General features: G+C 47.0%; 1 protein-coding gene across 1 annotated transcript in view; it reads left to right on the top strand.

Moving 5' to 3' along the window:
- Positions 1-18,110, top strand: part of PTPN23 (protein tyrosine phosphatase non-receptor type 23) — a 157,639-nt gene that overhangs the window by 89,130 nt on the left and 50,399 nt on the right. The window contains exons 16-19 of the mRNA XM_030196672.1: positions 1,007-1,324; positions 1,598-1,752; positions 10,604-10,755; positions 17,458-17,637. Of these exons, the coding sequence (XP_030052532.1) occupies positions 1,007-1,324; positions 1,598-1,752; positions 10,604-10,755; positions 17,458-17,637 (805 nt within the window). The remainder of the gene's footprint in view (positions 1-1,006; positions 1,325-1,597; positions 1,753-10,603; positions 10,756-17,457; positions 17,638-18,110) is intronic.

Here is an 18,110-nt window from a genome sequence, read left to right as displayed (position 1 = left end):
CTTTCTCCCTAAGGTGGTGTCGTCATTTCATGTGATTTGGTCTATTTTTCTCTGTGTTTTGCAGGGACACTGGGGGAAGGGATTCATACAGTAAATTACATCAAATAAAGACCCGCACGATCCCTCTAGTCTGCCCAACAAGTTGACCAGAGCTGAACCCGCCACTCTCTAGGGCCCCAGTCATAAGTACATAATATTTTTTCACTCAAAGACTAGTTGAGCTCTGGAATTCCCTGCTGGAGGATATGGTAACAGCAGTTAGCATATCTGAGTTTAAAAAAGGTTTGGACAAGTCCCTGGAGCAAAAGTTATTGAGATGGACATGGGGAAGCCACTGCTTGCCATGGGATTGGTAGCATGGAATGTTGCTACTGATTGGGTTTCTGCCAGGTGCTAGTGACCTGGATTGGCCACTGTTGGAAGTAGGATACTGGGCTAGATTCACCATTGGTCTGACCCAGTATGGCTATTCTTATCTTCTTAGCAGATGAGGCAAACATATATCTGGTATGATTCAAGCATTGTAGATCCTGGCTGGAGCCCTGGGATGAATTAGAACCTCTTGATGTTCCTTTCAGTTCCTTCTATGATTCTATAAGATATATACAAAAAAGGCACATTTTCTTAAATAGGCTTTTTTCAACTCATTGTGATAACTATTGGTTCTTTTCACAAGCTTATCAAAGGGCTTATCAAAGGAAAAATATCCAGAGAAACAGATAAAGGCTTAATTTGTGTTCATTTAAAGCAGGGTGTCATGAAAATTCCCTATAGACATACAGGGCTATTACAGGCTCATCGCTGATTTACAGAAAATCCCAACTGTGTACTGTTGTGGCAATCTGCTTGATTTTTGTATTGTACTTTTTGTGGTTGGGGAGTAGCAATAATACCAAAAAGAATACAGAAGCCAAAAGAAATCAGACTAATTTTTATTGCTGTACTTTGCAAACTTAAATTTTAGATGATTTTTCTATCCATATATCTCTCTCTCTCGTTCTTGTAGTTCTCTCTGGGGTCTATACAGATGTGGAAGCCTCTCTCAAAGAGATCAGAGACCTCCTAGATGAAAATGAGTTACAAGAGAAGAGGCTGCAGGATATGGTGGGGAAGCAGTCTCAGCCGCAGCCCAGCAGCCCTCCCTCTGCTGGAGTCGCCGAAGTCAAAAAGGAGTGGGCCAAGTACATGGAGGTGCATGAGAAGGCAAGCTTCACCAACACCGAGCTGCACAAAGCCATGAACCTGCACATCAGCAACCTCAGGCTATTGAGCGGCCCTCTGGAACAGCTTCAGGCTGCTCTGCCCATTCCTGTACTCACCGAAGGTAAAGGACATCCTGTGCATGGCATACAGTGGCACTGCTCTAGAGCTACTGAATCAGGCTGTGTCAGGGCACTAGGAGTTCAGACCTTTAGTGATTTTTATTGTTTCAGCATGAATTTCATTCATAAAGCTAAACTTGTGAATTAAGCACTGGGGACTCAACAGCTAGTGATGAGCTAAAAAATAAGTTTGGAGTCTGGTATAGTAATGTTTCTCAGTGCTGCTGTGATGCTCTGCATAAGGGGTTTTGCATCCTTGCTTCCTTCTCTCACAGATGACACACTGGTACTGCAAAACCTGAAGCGAATTTTGTACAAGGTCCAGGAGATGAAGGAGCAGCGACTGTCCTTGGAGCAGCAACTCAGAGACACCATCCAGAAGGATGACATCACCACATCACTGGTGACTACAGACAGGTCGGAAATGAAGGCAAGTGGTCCAATGCTCATGGTTTTAGGAGTTAGAGCAATAGGATGAAAGCCAGGCAAGATAGGGTTCATATCTTATGAACCCTAGGAGTGGCCTAGTGGTTAGGGTGGTGGACTTTGGTCCTGGGGAACTGAGTTCGATTCCCGGCACAGGCAGCTCCTTGTGACTCTGGGCAAGTCACTTAACCCTCCATTGCCCGCCGCATTGAGCCTGCCATGAGTGGGAAAGCGTGGGGTACAAATGTAACAAAAAAAAAAAAATGATAGCTTGCGCCAGCACCATCAGAATGATGTCCCAGAGCTCAAGACAATCAGAAGCTTTCCTGAAATAGCTATTATACTCTGCATCTCCATCACCTCAGAGAACACAAAACTGAAGTATATTAACTCTGCAGAAAGGTGGGCGGGGTAATGAATAAGAAATAAAATAAGGAAAGAGGTATGTAAATGTATAGATATAAATCACTAGCACATACCACCAACTAATTGAGATCAGGATATGCTTAGGGTGATGGCTCAAAGCTCAAATAGTGATTCCAGTGACTGGACATAGTTTAGGGGAACCTGCCCCCACACTTCTACTAGGGAGGGATAAAGGAAACAAACAAAATGCTAAAAACAAACCATAAGAGTAAAATATAAAATTGAAAAAAGTTATTACAGAGCAAAAATGTTAAAAATAATAGGATATATACCTAACCTGCAAACAATGTGGAACTAGGAACCTTGCTGCAAGAATCCTGAGTTTTAGCTCATTCTTTCATGTTTAAATACTGGGAGTAGTTCATTTCCAAGTTGTCACATCACTACTTGAACTTTGTGCTGTGACCCCAAGTGCATCCTGATTTCATCAATTTGATGGTATGTGGTAGCATAGATAGATAGAGAGAGTTTCAACTTCTCCGAGGACAAGCAGGCTGCTTGTTCTCACATGTGGGCCCAGGAATCGGGAAAAAAGTTTTGCAAGCAAAATAACATCAAAGTCCTTCAAGAGAGTTCCGTGGCACAGGCACCGCAACCCACACATGTGCAAACAACTTCCTGCCCACCACACAATCGTGCCTCTTCAGATATTTTTTCTCCGCAGTTAGGTGTGGTAGTGTTTACTCTGCGCTCCGTCAGGCCCAGGAAGAGAACTACTCTTCGCGACTCAGTTTTTGCTTTATTTTCGTTTTTAAAATTAAAAAAAAAAAAGTAGTTTTCCCATAGTTTTTCTTATTTTTTGTCCACCTTTAAAGTTTCCTTTCTTTTTCAACGCAGCCGGCCTTTGGGCCGCACAGTTGGGTTTTCCCTTTTTTGTGCTTTTTCTTTTATAGCACAATCGCATTATTTGATTTCGCCGAAGCCATTTTTTCTTCCATGTCATCAGACACCCAGCAGCTTCAAACGTTGTACTCGGTGCAACCAGACCATCTCAGGTACAGATACCCACGCCTGGTGTATCCAGTGCTTCGGGCCCGACCATAGCCCAGCCGCATGTAGTCTGTGTCTTTGTATGAAGAAACGGACCCAAGCGTCTCGAGAGGTCCAACGAGAGAAGCTTTTTGGGGCTCAGTCTGGTCCTTCGACGTCGACATTGGTACCGAGATTGGCGTCGTCAACATCGACAGGAGCATCGATGTCAAGGAGAGAGGTAATGGCTGCTGAGAGACCAACTCGCTCTGGGAGCAGTGAGGTGTCGAGTGGGTCTCCACCTGCCTTGAGGCCTCCTGTTATGCAGGCCCCCCGGGACTGACCTTCGTCGGACCCGGCCCCAAGGAGACATGAGGATTCCACGTCCTCTTCATCGGTACCAAGGAGTCTCAATGACGGATGTCGAGCGAACGCTAAGAAGCACCGTCATCGTTCTCCTTCGACACACGGTACTGGGAGCTCCGGGGCGTCGAGAGAGTCGGCACCCGAGAAGCATCAGTGCTGAGAGGATCACTCCCCCTCTGTACAGGAGGTACCGATGCATCGGTCTCTTGGCAGCCTGGTACCTGCTCCCAAGCCTCCACGGATTCTGACACCGCCTGTTCCACCGGCCCCGCAGCCTTCTCCGATGGTGGCTCTCGACGAACGTATCTGGGCCTTGTTTCCAGAACTTCTGGAAGACTTACTGTGACAATCAGCTTCAGTGTCGGGGGTGCTTGCACCTTCTGTGTCATCTGCTGCAGCGGTGTCTGGCCCGTCTCCTGTGGTGAGGTCTCCGACTGTGGTGCCGCCTGCGGCATCGGCGTCAGCTGTCACCCAGGTCGACTCCCCTTCGACGTCGGTGGAGGGAGCTTCGCCACAGTCAGATCGGGCGTCGACTTCTCAACATCGCCACAGAGGACATTGTTCCTCGGCGTTGAGGCAGGTCCAGTGTCAAAGTACCTTGACACAGGTTGTATCCAACACAGAGCAGGAGCGCTCATGGGAATCAGAGGAAGATCCCAGGTACTTCTCTTCTAATGAGTCCTTTGGGATTCCCTCTGACCCTTCCCCTCCACTGGAAAGAAAGTCTTATCTCCACCCGAGAGTCTGTCTTTTTCCTCCTTTGTCTGGGAAATGGCTACGGCTATTCCCTTCCCTGTGGAGGTTGAGGATGAGCCCAGGACTGAGATGCTCGAGGTCCTGGATTATTCTTCTCCAACTAAAGAGGCTGTGACAGTCCCTCTGCACAAGGTACTGAAGGAAGTCCTTATGCGAAACTGGTCCGCCCCTCTGTCTGGCCCTGTGGTTCCCAAGAAAGCTGAGTCCCAATACCGGATCCACGGTGAACCTGGATTGATGAGGTCCCAATTACCCCACAATTCCGTGGTGGTGGATTCCACTCTCGAGAGCTAGGAGTACTAGAGACTATGCTTCGGCGCCCCCAGGCAGAGAAGCTAGGACTCTTGATTCTTTTGGGAAGAAGACGTATCGGGCCGCTATGCTCGCTGCCAAGATCCAATCATACCAGCTCTTCACGAGCATATACTTGCAGAATTTGATATGTCAACTGTCCAGCTTGGTTGAGACACTCCCTACGGAGCTGGCCGAGCCTTTTCGCCAGGTGGTCAGGCAGCAGAAGGCATGTTGCAAGTTCCTGGCCAGGGGTACTTTTGACGTGACATCCAGAATCGCTGCTCAAGGTATAGTGATGCACAGACTCTCATGGCTGTGTGTCTCTGACCTGGATCATTCTGTCCAGCAGCGGATGGCGGATGTTCCTTGCCGGGGGGGGACAATCTTTTTGGAGAAAAAGTAGAGGATCTAGTTGATCAAATCAAGAAGCATAATGATGCTATGGATTCTCGCTCCCACCGGGCACCTTCTGCTACTGCCTCCTCATCTAGGAGGTTTTTTTGGAGGGAGGAGGAGTGCCCCCTATACCTACGCTAGGCGTAGATACACTCCTGCTTCTCAGCAGCCTGCCCAGGCTCAACCCCAGCGCGCTCATTCTCATCAACAGCGTGCAACTAAGGCCCGTTCTGCTCCCCAGCAAAAGCAAGGGACGGGCTTTTGACTGGCTCCAGTTCAGCATAGCCTCTCTAAAAGTGTCCTTACTGGACGACTTGCTGGTAGGGGGGAGGTTGATGTTTTTTTTCCCCAAAGGTGGCCTCTCATAACCTCCGACCGGTGGGTTCTTCAAATAGTCCGGTTAGGATACACCCTCAATCTGGAATCCAAACCTCCAAATTTCCCACCAGGAGCTCATTATTACAGCTCCCAGCACAGGCAGGTACTTTCAGAGGAACTCTGCCCTTCTAAAGGCCAGTGCGGTCGAACCCGTTCCACCAGGGGAAGAAGGGCTGGGATTCTATTCCAGGTACTTCCTTGTGCAAAAGAAAACAGGGGGATGTGTCCCATCCTAGACCTAAGGGGCCTGAACAAATATCTGGTTCGAGAAAAGTTCAGGATGGTTTCCCTGGGCACCCTTCTTCCCATGATTCAAGAGAATGATCGGCTATGCTCTTAAAGGATGCTTACACTCACATTTCGATACTCCCAGCTCACAGGAAGTATCTTCGATTTCGGCAGGGAACTCAGCACTTTCAGTACTGTGTACTGCCCTTTGGTCTGGCGTCTGCACCCAGAGTGTTCACAAAGTGCCTAGCGGTAGTCGCAGCATCGCTACGCAGACTGGGAGTGCATGTGTTCCCTTATCTCGACAATTGGCTGGTGAAGAGCACCTCGGAGGCAGGAGCTCTACAGTCCATGCGAATGACTATTCAGGTGCTAGAACTACTGGGGTTCGTGATCAATTACTGGAAGTCCCATCTCACCCCAGTTCAAAAATTGGAATTCATTTGAGCACTGTTGAACACAAAGCGCGAGCTTATCTTCCCGAGGCAAGGGCAGACAACCTCCTGTCCCTAGTGTCCATGGTTCGAGCTTCTCAACAGATTACAGCTCGGCAGATGTTGAGACTTCTGGGGCACTTGGCCTCCACGGTTCATGTGACTCCCATGGCACGCCTACACATGAGATCAGCTCAATGGACCCTAGCTTCCCAGTGGTATCAAGCTGCGGGAGTCTAGAGGATGTGATCCAACTGTCCACCGACTTTCGGAATTCCTTGCAGTGGTGGACGATTTTATCCAATTTGACCTTGAGACATCCATTCCAAATTCCTCAGCCACAAAAAGTGCTGACGACGCATGCATCCCTCCTGGGGTGGGGAGCTCATGTAGATGGACTTCACACTCAAGGAGCTTGGTCCTTTCAGGAAAAAGGCCTTCAGATCAATCTCCTGGAATTGCAAGTGATCTGGAATGCTTTAAAGGCTTTCAGAGACCGGCTATCCAACCAAATCATATTGATTCAGACAGACAATCAGGTTGCCATGTATTATACCAACAAGCAGGGGGGCACCGGATCTCGCCCTCTGTGTCAGGAAGCCGTCCAGATGTGGCTTTGGGCACGCCGTCACGGCATGTTTCTACAAGCCACTTATCTGGCAGGCGTAAACAACAGTCTGGCCGACAGACTGAGCAGGGTAATGCAACCTCATGAGTGGTCACTGAACATGGGTGTAGTCCGCAAGATCTTCCGAGCGTGGGGCACCCCCTCGGTGGATCTTTTTTCCACTCAGATCAATCACAAGGTCCCTCAGTTCTGTTCCAGACTTCAGGCCCTCAACAGACTAGCGTCAGATGCCTTTCTTCTACATTGTGGAACAGGCCTTCTGTATGCATATCCTCCCATACCTCTAATAGGGAAGACTTTGCTGAAACTCAAACAAGACTGCGGAACCATGATTCTGATAGCTACCTTCTGGCCGCATCAGATTTGGTTCCCTCTTCTTTTGGAGTTGTCCTCCGAGGAACCATGGAGATTGGAATGTTGTCTAACCCTCATCACCCAGAACGAGGGGTCGCTTCTACATCCCAATCTCCAGTCTCTGGCTTGGCTGTCATGGCCTGGATGTTGAGAGCTTAGAATTCGCCTCCTTGGGTCTTTCAGAGGGTGTCTCTCAAGTCTTGCTTGCTTCCAGAAAAGATTCCTCCAGGAGGTGTTACTCTTTCAAATGGAGGAGGTTTGCCATCTGGTGTAACAGCAAGGCCCTAGATTCTCTTTTTTTTATCCTACACAGACCCTACTTGAATACCTTCTACACTTGTCAGAGTCTGGTCTCAAGACCAACTCCGTAAGAGTTCACCTTAGTGCGATTAGTGTTTATCATTGCGTGTAGAAGGTAAGCCTATCTCTGGACAGCCTTTAGTTGCTCGCTTCATGAGAGGTTTGCTTTTGTCATAGCCCCCAGTTAAACCTCCACCAGTGTCATGGGATCTCAACGTCGTACTCACCCAGCTGATGAAAGCTCCTTTTGAGCCACTGAATTCCTGCCATCTGAAGTACTTGACCTGGAAGGTCATTTTCTTGGTGGCTGTTACTTGCTCGTAGGGTCAGTGAGCTTCAGGCCTTGGTAGTGCATACACCTTATATCAAATTCCATCATAATAGAGTAGTTCTCTGCACACACCCTAAGTTCCTGCCCAAGTTGGTGTCCGAGTTCCATCTGAACCAGTCAGTTGTCTTGCCAACATTTTTTCCCCGTCCTCATACCCGCCCTGGCGAAAGCAGTTTGCATACCTTGGACTGCAAGAGAGCATTGACTTTTTATGTGGAGCGGACACATCTCTTCAGACAGTCTGCCCAGTTGTTTGTTTCTTTCGATCCCAACAGGAGGGGAGTCGCCATTGGAAAATGCACAATCTCCAATTGGCTAGCAGATTGCATTTCCTTCACTTATGCCCAAGCTGGGCTGACTCTAAAGGGCCATGTCACGGCTCATAATGTTAGAGCCATGGCTGCGTCAGTGGCTCACTTAAAGTCAGCCTCCATTGAAGAGATTTGCAAGGCTGCAACGTGGTCATCAGTCCACACATTCACATGTCACTACTGCCTTCAGCAGGATACCCGACGCGACAGTCGTTTTGGGCAGTCAGTGCTGCAGAATCTGTTCGGGGTTTAGAATCCAACTCCACCCCCCTAGACCCATTTTTGTTCTGTTCCAGGCTGCACTCCCAGTTAGTTGTTTATGGTTTCAGGTCAATCTCTGTTATGTCCTCGCCGTTGCGAGGCCCAGTTGACCAATGTTCATTGTTTTGAGTGAGCCTGGTTGCTAGGGATACCCCACATGTGAGAACAAGCAGCCTGCTTGTCCTCGGAGAAAGCGAAGATACTTATCTGTGGCAGGTATTCTCTGAGGACAGCAGGCTGATTGTTCTCACAAACCCGTCCTCCTCCCCTTTGGAGTTGTTGTTATTGTTATTTTCTTGTTTATATGCTTTTTGATTAAACTGAAGAGGCACGCTCACATGGCGGGCAGGAAGTCGTTCGCACTGCCTACGCGACGGAACTCTCTCGAAAGACTTTGATGTTATTTTGCTTGCAAAATTTTTTTGCCAATTCCTGGCCTGCCGTGGACATTGACCCACATGTGAGAACAATCAGCCTGCTGTCCTCAGAGAATACCTGCTTACAGGTAAGTATCTTCGCTTTATCAACGATGACACCTAGATCCTTTTCCTGGTCAGTGACTCCTATGTGGAACCTTGCATCACGTAGCTATAGTTTGGGTTCCTCTTTCCCACATGCGTCACTTTGCTGTTGTTCATATTAAACGTTTTCTGCCATTAGGATGTACAGTCTTCCAGTGTTGTAGGGTCCTCTTGCAATTTTTCACAGTCCTTTTGTGATGTAACAACTTTGAATACCTTTGTGTCATCAGCAAATGTAATTACCTCACTAGTTATTCCCATCTCTAGATCATTTATAAATATGTTAGAAAGCAGTGGTTCTAGCAGAGACCCCTGGGGAACCCCACTGTCTACCCTTCTCTATTGAGAATACTGACCATTTAACCCTACTGTCTGTTTTCTATCTTTTAACTAGTTTTTTTTTTTTTTTATCCACAGTACAACGTTAACTCCTACCCCATGACTTTATAATTTCCTCAGTAGTCTTTCATGAGGTACTTTGTCAAATTCCTTTTGAAAATTCAGATACATAATATTGACTGGCTCACCTTTATCCACATGTTTATTCACCCCTTCAAAGAAGTGTAGTAGATTGTTGAAACAAGATTTCCCTTGACTAAATCCATGTTGGCTTTGTCCATGCTTATGATAGTCTCTATCATTTTGCCCGGCACCAATGTCGGGCTCACCATCTGTAATTTCCTGGATTACCTCTGGAATGTGCTTTAAAAATAGACATTACTTTGGCCACCCTCCAATCTTCGGGTACCATCCTATGAAACCTGCCCCCACTTCAGTACCCTGATTCTGGCATGTTTGGTAGACTATTTCATGAACTGATCATCCTCTAGAAAATATTTTTCAGCAGTATGCCTATCCCAGCTTATTTTTGTATCTTTATAGGTCTTACTTGATAGATTGCTTAGTGCAGCACATTTGTTTTATCAGTATCAATTACACATCAGGTTTTCAAATTATAATATATAGATATTACTAGTATTATGTCTGTTTATATTTTTAAAACTTTATTTACAATAAGAATAGCCATACTGGGTCAGACCAGTGGTCCATCTAGCTCAGTATCCTGTCTCCAACAGTGGCCAAGCCAGGTCACAAGTACCTGGTGGAAACCCAGATAGTGGCAACATTCAATGCTACCAATCCCAGGGCAAGCAGTAGCTTCCCCAAGTCTGTCTCAATAGCAGACTATGAATTTTTCCTCCATGAACTTGTCCATACCTTTTTTAAACCCAGATACGCTAACCACTGTTACTACATCCTCCTACAAAGAGTTCCAGAACTTAACGATTTGTTGAGTGAAAATATATTTCTTCCTATTTGTTTTAAAAATATTTCCATCTAACTTCCTTGAATGCCCCTAGTCTTTGTACTTTTGGAACAAATAAAAAATCTATTCACTTCTACTCGTTTTAAATCACTCAGGGTTTTGTAGACCTCAGTCATATCTCCCCTCATGCATCTCTTTTCCAAGCTGAAGAGCCCTAACCTCTTTAGTATATCCTTATATGAGAGGAGTTCCATCCCCTTTATCATTTTGTTCTGTCTTCTTTAAGCCTTTTCTTTTTTGAGATACGGCAACCAGAGGCATTATAGTATTTGCGGTCCTGTTTACCATCCTTTTCCTAATCCTAGCATCCTGTTTGCTTTTTTGGCCACTGTCACATGCTTGGCAGAAGATTTCAGCATATTATCTACAACGACACCTAGATCTTTTTCTTGGGTGCTGATCCCTAAGGTAGACCCTAGCATCAGGTAACTATGATTCAGATATTAGAATATTGAGGGAGCATTAGATGTACTAAGGCCTTCCTGGGTTTCTTTCAAGCTCTACAGGAAATCTATTTATCGATAGTTGCTTCTTGGTGGTAGAGATGAGTTGCTTCATTTAACTGTCTTTTGCAGAAAGTCTTTGTGGAAGAGCTGAAGAAGTATGATCAGGTTAAAGTGTACATCGATCAGAACTTGGCAGCCCAGGAAAATATCCTCAAAGCCTTGACAGACGCGAACGTCAAATACGCCACCGTGAGGAAAATCTTGACAGAGGTTGAGCACAAGTGAGTCCTTGCTGGCTTCTGCATAATGCTTATGACTATGACTAGCAACTGTGTGGCCATGGGCATTTTCCACAGGAGCACAACAGCATGTCTTATGTCCACTAACATAATTCCTACTGTCATTCAAACCTTTTCTCTGAAATTCCTATTTCTGTTTTCTAGAGGTTATGTGTGTGTGTGTGAGTCTAATAATTATTGCAGTGCCCTGAGAACCAGGGGAACTTGGTTTGATTCTCACTGCAGCTCCTTGTGAATCTGGGCAAGTCACTTAACCCTCTGTTGCCCCAAGTACAAAATAAGTGCCTGTATATAATATGTAAAGTGCTTTGATCGTAACCCATCCCCTTATTTTCATTGATCCAGTTTAAGGAAATGGATCTAAGTTGTCAGCACTGTGACAGAAGAGAGCCTGGGCTCCAAACTGGAAAGCAACCTCAAAAGATGGGATTTTAGTCTGGATTCGAGTACTGCCAGAAAAGAGAGTATGATGTACCAGCACAGAAAGGCTGTTTGACATAGGGTGCGTCAGGGTGATAGTTGTAGGGTTGGGTTATGATGACGAAGGAGAAGGGCACAGATAAGAGTGACTTTTCTGAATTATGGTTACAGAAAGTGGAATAGAGGAGAGAAGAGGGGATGATGAACTACTCAGTAAATCAGGAGTTCTTCACCTTTTGTAGTTCCCATACCCCAATTGATCATGACACTCTTGCAGCCTATTCGTCCAGTAGAGACCACTGACAGCTACATGTGTCGCTAACAATGCTAACTGCTAACATATCACTAAAATTACAGTAGTACTCAAGTCTCCGAGGACAAGCAGACCATATTCTCACATTTGGGGTGAAGTCACCTGGTGCAGAACGCTTGATAGCGCATGTGGTGAAACAGGGGACTTTCTTGCCTGTGACCTGTAATGTTATTTTTTCCCTTTAATGCATTTCTCTTGTTTGGCCAGCAGGTGGTATCTGACCTCTGCGTTATAGCTGTAGCAGAGGTCTGATACCTTTTTAGCTTACTGTCCCCCACAGGAAAAGAGGAAAACCCCAGAGGAGAAAAGTAACCATTTGCCAGAAACCCCTTAATGCTCCGGGCCCTGATTTGCCCTGAAGGCTAAGATTTAGCCAGAATGTGCTGGAATTTCTCCAGGCTCAAGAGTGGGAGCATAGAAAGTGAAGACCTCTGCACCGAGACCCTATTCAAATCCTTTGAGCAGTTATTTTTTTCTGAACTCCCCAGGTACCACTTAGGTAGTAAGACAGTGTTTAGTTAGTTGTAATGTTGATTCCTGTTATTTTACCTGTTACTGTTTGCTGTTTACACCTTTTTCACGTTCACTGTTCTGCCTTTTTTATGATAATAAACCTAATAGTTTGTTGGTTCTGTTGTCCTGGACTGAGTAAGAATCCTGGTGGTTTGTGATCTTGGTCCATGGATGTTTTCTAGGAACTGTGGGACCCTGGGATTGTGGCCCCAGTGTCCTTAGAAACCACCGGGGAAATAACTTGTGGGTGGGAAACTTGCCCAGAAGCAAATGGAACCTAGTCGGTGGGTGGAGGATATGCCAGTGTAGGAGCACGTGTGCAGCTGCGAGGGCCTGGGCAGTGCTGGGACCGACCCTCTAGGTGGCCGCTGGGTTTAACCCCAGGTGGGTTCTAGGGGTAGCACTTAGGCGTTACATGACAGCATACTACAGCTTTAAAACAGTACGCACAGCATTCCCACCATGCATGCACAAGTGCCTTCACACCTGGCCAAGAGCGCAGGTCATACAGTCGTCTTCCATCCGTTGCGAGGAAAAGATGCGCTGTTTCGCATATCCTCACTACATCAGATGCAGTTGCTTTTAAGCAGCGTTTTTTTTTTTGTTTGTTTTTTTTTGTCTTCCCTATGGGATTTTTTCACTTTTTTTTTTTTCTTCTCTTTTTCCCCTTTTAGGGTTTCTTTTGTTCTCCTTTGCAGTTTTAGCACCTTTTTCCCCGCGTCTAAGCGTCCTTTCTTTTTCCGCACTGGTAGGCCCTCTTAGGCCTGAGCACCAGTCAGGGTTTATTCTTGCAAGTCACCATAGAGTCGATTTGGCCACGGAAATTCTTCTTTCCTCGTTATCGAAGGTTAAGCACTATGCCCAGTGCAGTAGGACCATCTCTGGGAAGGACACCCATTCTTGGTGTCTTCAGTGTTTGGAGCCTGAATAATAGCCCTTCCAGCTGTATTCTTTGTCTTCATATGAAGAAAAGAACATAGCTGGCCAGAGAGGCTCAGAGAGAGAAAAAATTTGGAGCCCGGTCCGATTCCTCGAAGTTGGCAAAAGGCACCGGCATCAAGCCTTGCCACCTGCATTGGGTACGTCAGTCCCTATGGATGCGGGACCCTTGCAGGACACTAGGAGTGGGCATGCATCTAGTGGGTGTCCACCTGCCTCAACACTGGACCCGACACCGAGATGACTTGGGGATTCAATGTCGTCTTCGTCTGCACCAAGGAGCATTGATGACTGACATCGGTTGAAGGCCAAGAAGCATCGGCATTGATCCCCATTGACACACGGTGCAGGGAACTCCAGGGGACCAAGGGATTCAGTCCCCGAGAAGCATCAGTACCTGGAGGGCTGCACCCCCTCTCTATACAGGAGGTGCTGATGCACGGGTCTCCAAGCAGCGAGGACCAGGCACCAGCTTGGGCCCTGACAGTTCAGCAGCCTGTCTCCAATCCAACGCCTCATCCTTTTCTGATGGCCTCTAACGATGAGCGCATATGGACCATTCTCCATGAGCAGTTGGCAGGGATTTTACAACAGTTTGCATCGGCTTCTGGAGTGCTTGCACCAACCATGCCATTTGCTTCTGCCGTGCAAGGCCCTCCACCTGCGGTGAGGTCTCCGACATCAGTGCCATCAGTTGCCCTTGTGGGCACCCCTTCGTCGATGAAGGAAGCTTCTCCAGAGTCAGGGTTGGAGCGTACACCTCAACACCCCTTTTGAGGTCATGGTCCCTCTAGGCAGGTTTGGTGTTGGCCCTCCCATGAGGAGTTTTTTTTTTCTGACACCAATGAGGAGCGCTCATGGGAGTCTGATGAAGATCCACGGTACTTCTCGGAGGAGGAGTCCTATGGTATCCCATCTGACCCCCTCCCTTTCAGAGGAAAGGAGGAAGTCTCCACCTGAGTGCCTTTCCTTCCCCAGTTTTGTCAGGGAAATGGCAGCTGCCATACCAATTTGTTTGGAGATGGAGGATGAGCCCAGGGCTGTGACGGTCCCTCTTCACCAGATCCTGAAAGATGTTCAGGTGAAGAACTGGGAGTCCCCTCTGTCAGTCCCTGTCCTGTCCAAAAAGATTGACATCATGAGGGGCATAATCAAACGGGGCGCCCAAGTTTTCCTGAGGGCATCCTCGTCGGACGTCCTCGGGAAGGGGTGGGGAAACCCGTATTATCGAAACAAGATGGGCATCCATCTTTCATTTCAATAATACGGTCGGGGATGCCCAAATCTTAACATTTTGATCGTCCTTAGAGATGGTTTCCCCGGTTTTCATTGATAATGGAAACCGAGGACGCCCATCTCAGAAACGACCAAATTCAAGCCATTTGGTCATGGGAAGAGCCAGCATTCGTATTGCACTGGTCCCCCTGACATGCCAGGACACCAGCCGGGCACCCTAGGGGGCACTGTAGTCGACTTCAGAAATTGCTCCCAGGTGCATAGCTCCCTTACCTTGTGTGCTGAGCCCCCCAAAACCCACTCCCCACAACTGTACAACACCACCATAGCACTAAGGGGTGAAGGGGGGCACCTACATGTGGGTACAGTGGGTTTCTGGTGGGTTATGAAGGGCTCACATTTACCACCACAAGTGTAACAGGTAGGGGGATGGGCCTGGGTCCGCCTTCTTGAAGTGCACTGCAGTACCCACTAAAACTGCTTCATGGAGTTGGGCATGACATTTGAGGCTGGCAGAAAATATTTTTAAAGTTTTTTTTTTTTTTTTTTTTAGGGTGGAAGGGGATTAGTGACCACTGGGGGAGTAAGGGGAGGTTATCCCCAATTCCCTCCGGCAGTCATCTGGTCAGTTGGGCACCTTTTTGAGGCTTGGTCGCAAGAAAAAATGGACCAAGTGAAGTCGGCCAAGTGTTCGTCAGGGACGCCTTTCTTTTTTCCATTATCGGCCGAGGACGTCCATGTGTTAAGCACACCCCAGTCCCACCTTTGCTACGTTTCTGACACGCCCCCGGGAACTTTGGTCGTCCCCGCGATGGAAAGAAGTTGAGGACGCCCAAAATCTGCTTTCAATTATGCCGATTTGGGCGACCCTGGGAGAAGGACGCCCATCTTCTGATTTGTGTCAAAAGATGTGCGTCCTTCTCTTTCAAAAATAAGCCTGCATGTATTAGATCCAAAGTTCCCCAGGGTTTGACAGGCCTCAGTTGCCTCATCATACTCTTGTGGTGAAATCTGCGCGCAAAAGAGCCAGGTATTACAGGGACTATGCTTCGGCGCCCCCAGGCAGAGAAGCTCGAACCCTGGATTTGTTTGGGAGGATGATGTATCAGACCTCTATGCTTATCTCCTGCATACAATCTTACCAGCTCTACACAAGCCTTTACTTGCGGAACCTGGTGTGCAGTATGTCTGACTCTCTCCTGAATCTCTTCGCCATCTGGTCAAGCAGCAGAAGGTGTGTCGTAAGTTCTTGGCCAGTGGCGCATACACTACCTTCGAAGTAGCATCCCACATCTCTGCTGAAAGTATAGCGATGTGCAGACTCTCATGGCTGCGTGTCTCTGACTTGGACCCTGTGGTCCAGCAAAGATTGGTGGATGCCACATGCCGGGGGATAACCATTTTGGAGAGAAGGTGGAGGAGATCACTGACCTCATTAAAAAAAAAACACTGACAACATTGATACTCTCTCTCACCGGGTGCCTTCTTCAACCTCTTCCTCATCCAGGAGGTTTTTGGGCAAGTCGAAGAGGGGTCCCTACTACTCACAGATGTGTAGGTACGCTCCTTCTCGCCAGCCTCAGCAGGCTGAGACCCAGCGAGCTCGTTCTCATCAACAGCTTGCGCCCAAGGCCCAGCCGGCTCCCTAGTCAAAGCAGGAGATGAGTTTTTGACTGGCTTCAGCAGATCATAGCTACAGTAAAAGTGACTTCAAATAGTTCATCTTAGTTATGCCCTGCATTGGTGGCACTGACTACCAAATTGCCCATCAACAGCGTCTCAGCTCTCGTGAAAAGGAGATACTTGAAGAGGAATACTCCACCCTTCTGAAGGCCCACGTGGTCAAGCCTATTCCACCAGGGGAAGAAGGGGGGGATTCTATTCCAGGTACTTCCTTGTGCCAAAGAAAACGGGGGATGCGTCCCATCCTAGACCTAAGGTGCCTGAACAAATTCCTGGTCAAAGAAATGTTCAGGAATGTTTCCTTATTTTTTATTTATTTTTGTTACATTTGTACCCCGCGCTTTCCCACTCATGGCAGACTCAATGCGGCTTACATGGGACAATGGAGGGTTAAGTGACTTGCCCAGAGTCACAAGGAGCTGCCTGTGCCTGAAGTGGGAATTGAACTCAGTTCCCCAGGACCAAAGTCCACCACCCTAACCACTAGGCCACTCCTCCACTTACATCTTCCCTTCCCTTCTCCCAATGATTCAGGAACAAGATGGTCTATGCTCTCTGGACTTAAAGGATGCCTATACTCACGTCTCAATACTTCCAGTACCACATGTTGCCGTTTGGCCTCACGTCAGTTCCCAGGGTTTTCACCAAGTGCCTAGCCGTAGTCGCAGCATCGCTATGTAGACTGGAAGGCCATGTGTTTCCCTACCTGGACAATTGGCTGGTGAAGAGCACATCAAAGGATGGTGCTCAGGAGTCCATGCGGAGAATTATTCGGGTGCTGGAACTACTAGGGTTCATTTTAAACGACCCAAAGTCCCATCTGCTCTCCATTTAGCAAATGGAGTTCATTGTTGAGCCCTACTAGACACACAGCAGGCACGAGCCTATCTCCCTGTGCCGAGGGTGGACTCTAGAGAGGCACTTACCACTTGGATTTGAGTCAGCCAGCAGGTCATGACTTTCCTTTGAAAACTGCCTTAATAACTGTCTTCACTCTGTCTAGAAAGTTTAAATTTTTTTTATTTAGAAAGCAGTTGAAGACACTTCTATTTTCAAATGTAGACTGAGTTTAATTTAGTTTGTCATAATTTGTTGTTCATTTTTTTTAATTCCATCTGTTTGAGATGTTTTTCTTTATGTATTCCAGAATGAATCCATTGGAGATACGGCAGAATATAAGCTATTTGTAGAATAGAATAAATTGCCTTTGATTTCAGGACCCATCTCTGCACCCCGTTTGACCTTTTTTGCACCCCTTGGAGGTGTGGACACCACTAGTTACGAACCACTGCAGTAAAGGCTCTGTTAGATCAGTTCACCCTCCTATGGCCGTCTTTCTCCTACCTGCTCAGCCTCTAGCCGTCAGGCCTCTGCCAGCTGATTTCCTGATAATCATTGATCCCTGCCAATGTATTTCTTTAAAGCCATCTGCCCTTGCCAATCTGTGCTCCTGCAGTCTTATTTTACTATTTGACGTGTTAACTTCATCCGTTATTTTCTGAAGCATTTATTAGCGTGTCCTTTCCATTTTTAAATGATCTAACTGCATGTTTGTCAATTTGCTTTTAACCTTCTTTTAGGTGGAACAACACTGTGCAGACACTGGTATCCTCGTATGAAGCCTATGAAGATCTCATGAAGAAATCACAGGAGGGGAAAGACTTCTACGCTGATCTGGAAAGCAAAGTAGCCAAGCTTCTAGAGAAGGGTCAATCTGTGTGCGAGGCTTGTGAATCTAATCGGCAGCAGATTTTAGAAAAGTGAGTCCCCTTATTGGGCTATAGATGCAACAGGAGTAATCTTTCTTATATTAGTTTAGCTCCGTATTTATAGCATTTCCAAAAGTTCATCTAGTCTCCCACCTTGTTTCTGATAGGAGCAAGCAGCAGGTGTTTAGAATGCGTTAAACCCAAGAGATGAAATAGCCCACGGTTGATTTGTTTTCTACAAGTAACTCTTTAAACCACGGCTTTTGTGTGCAGTGGATTCCACAATGCATCTCTACCCTTTTTGAAAAACTTACCTCTGTTTGTTTTAAACCTGCCCCATGATCACTTCACTATGTATTCTAATTTTTAGGGTTGGAGACAATGATTCTGAGCTCAAGATGAGTTACATGTACAGGTACAGTGGGTAGGCTTCTCAAGCAAGCTTACAATCTGAGGCAATTGAGGGGGGGAAGTGATTCGCCCAAAGTCACAAGGAGTATAAGTCAAAGAAGCCAGATTTGAAC

The sequence above is a fragment of the Microcaecilia unicolor genome, chromosome 1 (assembly GCF_901765095.1).
Source record: "Microcaecilia unicolor chromosome 1, aMicUni1.1, whole genome shotgun sequence".
NCBI classification, from domain to species: Eukaryota; Metazoa; Chordata; class Amphibia; order Gymnophiona; family Siphonopidae; genus Microcaecilia; species Microcaecilia unicolor.
This window is presented reverse-complemented; position numbering and strand designations above follow the sequence as displayed.